Genomic DNA, 7,951 nt, shown 5'->3' with positions numbered 1-7,951 from the left:
TCACAGTTCATGTGGAACTCAGGCAGGGCAGGTACAACTAGATCCAACTCTGAGGAAGCGCAGAGGAAAAACACAATATTAGTATTTACTAATATCACTGAATATTGGCCAGAACACAACTACCGTTGGTAGGCAATGTCCCAGCGCCTGCAGAGTGGTTCCTGAATCTTCTTATACTCCTCCTGGGTTTTGAGCTGATCAACTGCAGCTGGAGCCAATTAGGAGTGATGAGGAGAGAGAAAGGCAGGGTGCAGGGCAGGATCCTTACAAAACCATATTGACTATTACTTAAAATATTATTTTTTTCAAGAAATTTATCTAATCTGGTCATAAACAATTTTTCAAGAATTTTAGAGAATTGTGGCAATAAGGATATAGGCCTATAATTACTAAATACACGTTTGTCACCAGAGGAACTACTTTAGCTATTTTCATTCTGTCTGGGAATATACCTTTTGAGAATTATAGATTACAAATATACATAAATGGTTCAATGACATGACTTATTATTTCCTTTACTACCACCATATCCATATCTTCACAATCCTTTGATCTTTTGTTAGCAAATCTATTAACAACCTTCATTATTTCCTCCTCATCTGTTCTACCCAAAAACATACTGTTAACGCAACCATTACTTGAATAACTTACATTTTTTTCCACATTAGGAATCATAGCTGCAAGGCTAGACCCAACATTATCAAAATAATTATTAAATCCATTAACAATTTCATCATCGTCATGGATTTCCACATCATTCTCTACAAAATTTTGTGAAAGTCTTGTTCTCATTTTATGCGTTATCTGTGTGTATTAACTGATTTGATGCCCCCTTTAAACACGGGAAAAGAATTCACGTTTCATTTACATTTAATTTGAGGGTTTTATTGACTGATTTTCCTCTCTAAGAGGTGGTGCCCACATAACGAGGTTATTTGCATAATAAATGCATATCTTATGAGTTTAACTCATAACTAATAAGTTATATAGATATCCAACCACAAATCCCTCTACAATGTTCCTAGAACAACTGGCTGAGGTGGAGGAGTAGCTTCTATTTTTCAGTCAGGATTATCGATTAATGCCAAATCAGTTATTAGTTATGATTCTTTTGAATCGCTGTCCCTCAGTCTTTCTCATCCAAAATGGAAAACAGAAAAGCCACTTTTACTAGTTGTTATATATCACCCACTAGGTCCTTACTCTCAGTTTTTGTCTGAATTCTCAGAATTCTTAACTGACTTACTATTAAATACTGATAAAGTCATCATAATGGGTGATTTCAATATTCATGTAGATGTTGAAAGTGATAGCTTAAGCATAACCTTTAATAATTTAATAGACTCATTTGGTTTTACCCAAAACGTTCACATATCTACTCATTCTTATCATCACACTCTTGATTTAGTTCTGACCTATGGTATAGAGATTAAGGACTTAGTAATAGTTCCTCAAAATCCTATTCTGTCCGAACATTTTTTAATAAACTTTGAGTTTACATTAAAGGACTACACATTCACTGAGAGTAAATTTCATCTCAGCAGGTGTTTATCAGAAAATGCTGTAACCAAATTTAAACAATCTCTTCCATCGATGTTTTCCTCTGTCTTGCAGAGTAATGTATCAGAGAACAGTGACTTAGATCATCTAGTTGATCATTATACAACTTCAATGCAAACTTCACTTGATAAAATTGTTCCACTGAAAAAGAAAATAATCAGTCAGAGGAAACTGGCTCCTTGGTTCAATTTTGAGTTACGTACTTTAAAGCAGGCATCTAGAAACCAGGAGAGAAAATGGTGCTCTACTAATGTTGAAAAATTTTATTCAACTTGGAAAGATAGTCTGCTAACATATAAAAAAGCTCTCCGTAAAGCTAGAACTTTATATTACTCATCTTTAATAGATGAGAATAAAAATAACCCTAGGTTTCTGTTTAGTACTATTGCTAGACTAATTAAAAGTCCCATTTCTGTTGAACCATGTATCCCTACAAAGATAAGTTGTGATGACTTCATGAGATTCTTTATCAATAAAATTATTTCAGAGAGAAAATTCAAACCCATCTTTCCTTCTACTATCTCTAGTCCCCTGTCAAATGAGGCAACTTTAAAAATTTCACTAGAGCCTGATTTATGTTTGGACAGTTTTTGTCCTGTTGAGCTCGCTGATCAAAAATAATAACCTCATCCAAACCATCCACATGCCTGCTAGATCCCATCCCAACCAGACTGTTTAAAGAGGTATTTCCCCTAATTAATGTCCACATTTTGGATCTACTTGATTTGTCTTTAATGAATGGTTATGTACCACAGCACTTTAAGGTTGCTGTAATTAAACCTTTACTTAAGAAGTCTGACCTTGATTCAGAAATTCTGGCCAACTATAGACCTATATCTAATTTAACTTTCATCTTAAAAATTCTAGAGAAAATAGTTGCAGGTCACAGTTAATCACTATATTTTACTACAGAGGCTTGAATATGATGTTGGACTTACAGGAACAGCTGTAAAATGATTTAAATCATATCTATCTGATAGATTCCAGTTTGTAAATGTAAATAATAAATCTTCTTCATACACCAAAGTTAGTCATGGAGTTCCTCAGGGCTCAGTGCTTGGGCAAATACTCTTTACTTTATATAGGCTTCCATTAGGTAAAATTATTAAACAGCATGGGATAAATTTTCATTGTTATGCTGATGACACACAATTATATTTGTCCATTAAACCCAATGAATCCAATCAGCTACTTAGACTACAAGCATGTCTTAAAGACATAAAAACCTGGATGACCCTTAATTGTCTCCTTTTGAATATAGACAAGACTGAGGTTTTGGTTTTTGAGCCTGAGCACCTTGGGAATTAATTTTTCAGTCTTTCTCCCTCCTTAGATGGCATTAATCTGTCCTCCAGCTCTAATCTTAAAAATCTTGGTGTTATTTTTGATCAGGACATGTCTTTTGTCCCCCACATTAAAAACATTACTAGAACTGCCTTCTTCCACCTGCATAATACCGCTAAAATTAGAAACATCTTATTTAAAAATGATGCAGAAAAACTGGTCCACGCATTTGTCATGTCTAGACGGGACTATTGCAATGGTTTATTATCTGGGTATTCAAATACTTCTTTAAAACGTCTTAAGTTGATCCAAAATGCTGCTGCCAGAGTCTTTACTGGAGATAGTAGGAGAGATCATATCTAACCAGTTTTAGTTTCTCTCCATTGGCTCCCTGTCAAATCCAGAATAGAATTCAAAATCTTACTTCAAACCTACAAAGCTCTCAACAACCTGACTCCTTCTTGTATTACAGATCTTATTGTTCCATATTTTCTTAACAGAGCACTTCGCTCTCAGGCTGCAGGTTTACTTGTGGTTCCTAGAATTTACAAAAACAGAATGGGAGGCAGATCTTTCAGTTTTCAGGCTCCTCTCTTGTGGAACCAACTTCCAATCTCTGTCCATGAGGCTGACACATTATCCAGTTTTAAAACTAGGCTTAAGACTTTCCTTTTTGCTAAATCCTATAGTTAGGGTCGGCTTGGGTTTCCTGAGCTGTCCCTTAGTTATGCTGCTATAGGCTTAGACTGCTGGAGGACAAACTGACCACACTTTTCACTATACTACTGTATTTACTTACTCTGCTCAACAGTTGTACTTTTTTTTTTCTATCCTTAACATGCTTTTTTTTCTTTCAGGTACACCTGGACCTACCATTCTGTGTTCGTCTGTCTCTCCTTCCTGTCCTCTCAAACCAGCCGGTCAAAGCAAATGGCTGCTTGTCCTTAGCCTGGTTCTGCTGGAGGTTTCTTCCTTTGAAAAAGGGAGTTTTTCCTTTCCACTGTTGCGACTGTGCTTGCTCAGGATGGGAGACTGCAACAAAGCCTAGATTCAACTTGTCTGCTGGCCTCCTTAGATAGAGAACTTTACTAATTGACTTTTATATATGTGAATGTTTCTGTAAAGTGCCCTGAGACAACTTTGTTGTGATTTGGCGCTATATAAATAAACTGAATTTAATTGAAAAAAAATAAAAATATATACACTAAAATAAACTACTATTTACTACTTGTACTACTATTCCTACTTTACTGTTTTTTACTTATCGCTGGTCTTCAGGGTATGGATCCCCCGTGATAAACAAGGAACTACTGTAATGTAAAATAATACGGTATATTAAACAACAGCCTGAACATTACATTCCTTCATATAATTAATTAAATAAGAAGAAACATGCTGGATAAAACCACAATTCGTAAGTATTCAAGAAAATAACTTCCGTAAAGTTCTGTTCAGTAAAAGTGGGCATTGTATTTTCTATTTGTATGTGTACTAGAGGGGTGGCACGGTGGCTCAGTTAGTAGAGTTTTTGCCTCTCAACGAGAAGGTCGGCGGTTCTAATCCCGGCTGGGGGCCTTTATGGGTGGAGTTTACATGCTCTCTCCGTAGGTTTTCTCAAGGTACTCCAGTTTCTTCCCACAGACCAAAAACATGCATGATTGGTAACTCTAAATTGTCCCTAGGTGTGAGTGAGAGAGTGAATGTTTTTTGTCTCATTTTTCTCTGTGTCTGTAGTGTGTCAAGGTCAGCTTTGCTGTACCTTCACTACAATATATTTTAAATAACGGGTTCTCTCTTTTTCGAGCTAATTACAGCCATGTGACCGAGGTAACTGTGCATAGGTGGTTTAATCAGTGACATGAGATGTTAATTTTCTTTGACCCCTTCAGAATCAATGCGGTCATTTATTGAACAGAATCAAAATTTAACATCAAAACATTGTACACTTGATTAGTTGATCTGGTTCTGATTAATAAAACTTGGCACGTTTTACTTAATAGAAACAACAGACATTTCTGAAGGCCTCTAGATTAATTACTGGAGAAGTAGAAGAGTTTTAAAGATGGGAAATATTAGGAGTTTAAATGAAGAGGTTTGAAGGAAGATGTATGTCTGTGGACCAGAAACAGCACGCTCCTTTCAAATGCAGCTCGCCCTCGGTCCACTTAGTGCGTGAAGCTCGTGACGACTCTTTACCTTGGCAGAGGATGGGTCCGCTACGGTCAAGAGGTCCCTGGCACGCTACCTTTCAGCGTCTTCTCAGGGCGGCTGTGACTCGGCAGAAGTCGTGTCACTTATTCCGTTCAACAAACAGGCTCAGCTCCCTTCGAAGATGTAGGGCATTTATGCCCGGGTGGACTCACAGCAAGCATCTGTGAGTCCGTTCAGAGTTTCCACTCAGAAGTGGAAGACTCCATGAAGACTGAGTTCAACTCAAGACTGAACTGCAGCACTGACTCCAGAACTCAACAGTTCCAGGAAGTGTCGACTTTTAAAGAGTTCTCATTTCTGGTCACTTTAGTACTTCCTGATTGGTTGAAGCAACCAACAGGGGGTGGTTCTAGTGATGTCAGAGGGTCATTACAAGTCAAGAAAACAGCAGGAATGTTTTAGAAACGTCCCGTACAGACAGAAGACATGTTATGTTGAAGTGGGAGGAAGAGAGGCCAGTAGCTTCTTGTTTACCGTCTGCTAGGTTTAAAAACACGACACTTCGTTCTAATAACTCCTCTTCTGACTTTCGATCGACATCACTACTTCTCATTTTAGACAGAATATCAAAACTGCATAATTACTTTGTAAAATAGACATTTAACTTGATTTCTAATTTAAATGAGGATTAAAAAATCATTAATAGTTTCACAGTTGATTTAAAATGAGTGGTTCACTTCAACATTTAGAAATGGTATGAACTAAACACACTTCTGATTTATCAAGATATTGTAAAATAGTGATGATAATATAAAAGAAGAGTGTTATTTCAATTGATTACTTCAGGATACAATTAGACAGTCTCTGGATGAGCTAATTTGTATTTCTGGATTCAAATCAATGAAATAACAGTTCCTGTCCCATGAAGGTCCTCAGAGGCAGGTTTTTGGTCCGAGGCCGAGTTCACTACATGTCCCTGTGATGGACTGGAGACCTGTCCAGGGTGTCCCCCGCCTCTCACAAAGTGACTGCTGAGTATGGGCACCAGTGACCCAAAACTGAAGAAGTGGGTAAACATGATGGATGAATGGATGGATGTGTACTAGGACTGTGGTAGCTTAGTGGATAAGTGTCTTGTAATCTTGGGGCATCTGGTTCGAGCCCAGGTTGCTTCAGGTAGGGCATCTAATGTAAAACAATTGCCTAATCTTTCATGTTTTTGTCCGGACCCCACTAGAACTGTTTCACTCGGCAGGTACTCACTAATACATACAGGCGTCTCTTTTTGCCATAAACAAATGTTGGCAGGTGTGATATAGGCTTTTGTTATTCTGTTTCAAATTTGTTATAAAAATATAAAACATAATATCAAAAATGAAACGATTGAGGTGAATGTATGTACATCGCTACTGAGAGAGAAAATTGTGCAGGGGCACCACCTAGTCCTAGAATCTTGCCTAGGGTGCCAAGTTGTGTAGAACCATCATTGATAAGCATCACCCCTAGACCGATTGTCACATACACTTTTCATCACCCCTGCTTCACGGTCACAAATCAAGGTCAAAGTGAAGACAAGGTCTTTACTTGTCATTATAGATTGCTGTGTAATTGTTTGTAGCGTGAGGTCCTTTAGTTTTCTTTAGTCACTGCCATTGAAGGATCTCACTTTAAATGTACTGTGCTGTCTGTCCCTCAGGATCCAGTCTCTTCTCAGGAAGTAGACTCAGCCCAACATTTCTTCAGCACCTCAGGAGTGGAATGTGCCATTCAGTCCTGCCCCGAAACATTAAAGAAAGGTATGCCTCTGTTTATATGTGTTTGGGTGACTACCAGCCATCTCAGTTCATTCTTAGTGCGCTTTGATAACACACACACACACAACAATGAATTGCTTTGTTGTTATTGAAGGCTCTTTATCATATATACATATATATATATATATATATATATATATATATATATATTTATTTATTTATTTATATATATTACACACACACACACACACACACTGCTCATAAAATTAAAGGGAACACTAAAATAACACATCCTAGACCTCAATTAATTAAATATTCTCAATGACAATCTTTATTATTAGCACAGTGAAATTGATTGAGAAGAAAAGAACACAAAAATGATCAATGTAAATCAAAATTATTACACCATGGAAATCTGGATTTGGATTCATACTCAATATGAAAGTGGAAAATCAATCAATTTATTCACTCGATTCAAAAAAAAAATTATCAGTTTACAAACGCATTCACTGACAACGCTTATTTACACGAGTGAAGGTGGAGCAGGAAGAAGAAAATCTTGTATAGACCTGCCCCCTTTCTTAATAATTGCAAAAATGTCATGGCCGTATACATTAAATTAACAAAACAAGTTACAAACATCTAAAAAAGTTAAATCTGGTCCTCTGGACATTCAAAAAAAAAGCAAATCAACAAAAAAATGTAGAAACGTTTCGTCTCTCATCCGAGAGACTTCCTCAGTCTGAGGAACTGTATTCAGCTCAGTCTCTTAAATAGCACCGTCTCAGAGTGGATCAACCAGTTTTGCTGCTGACAACCAAAACCAGCTGATCACATGCTCAAGAAGGACCATGAGCCTAACAATGGATCATTAGCACACTGATGGCTGTTTACTGTTCACAGAGGGCTGAGTGATAATAGCAATCACAGCATTGTAAGAGGGGGACAGTTGAACCCGGAGGCCTCCACCCCTGTTTAACGATGGACGATTTCTTTTCACAAAGATGGCCTCCTTTACTCCTCTCTCAAACCATCGTTCCTCTCTGTCCAGGATGTGAACATCTTCATCCCTGAAAGAGTGACCGCTGGCCTGGAGATGAGTGTAGACCGCAGAGTCCTGGCCAGATGATGTTGATCTTCTGTGCTGGGCCATGAACTGGATCTTTGGGATGAACCAGTCTTTGCCGTAATGTATTTTGGGG

The 7,951-nt window shown here is 37.6% G+C and overlaps 1 protein-coding gene across 1 annotated transcript in view; it reads left to right on the top strand.

Moving 5' to 3' along the window:
* The window catches only part of mmadhcb (metabolism of cobalamin associated Db), a gene marked incomplete in the record, with an annotated part of 166,578 nt that overhangs the window by 64,357 nt on the left and 94,270 nt on the right, over positions 1-7,951 (top strand). Inside the window, 1 exon segment of the mRNA XM_037675451.1 lies at positions 6,692-6,791. Within this exon segment, the coding sequence (XP_037531379.1) occupies positions 6,692-6,791 (100 nt within the window).

This window comes from Nematolebias whitei, chromosome 4 (assembly GCF_014905685.2).
Source record: "Nematolebias whitei isolate Nwh7 chromosome 4, NemWhi1, whole genome shotgun sequence".
Lineage (NCBI taxonomy): Eukaryota > Metazoa > Chordata > Actinopteri > Cyprinodontiformes > Rivulidae > Nematolebias > Nematolebias whitei.
This window is presented reverse-complemented; position numbering and strand designations above follow the sequence as displayed.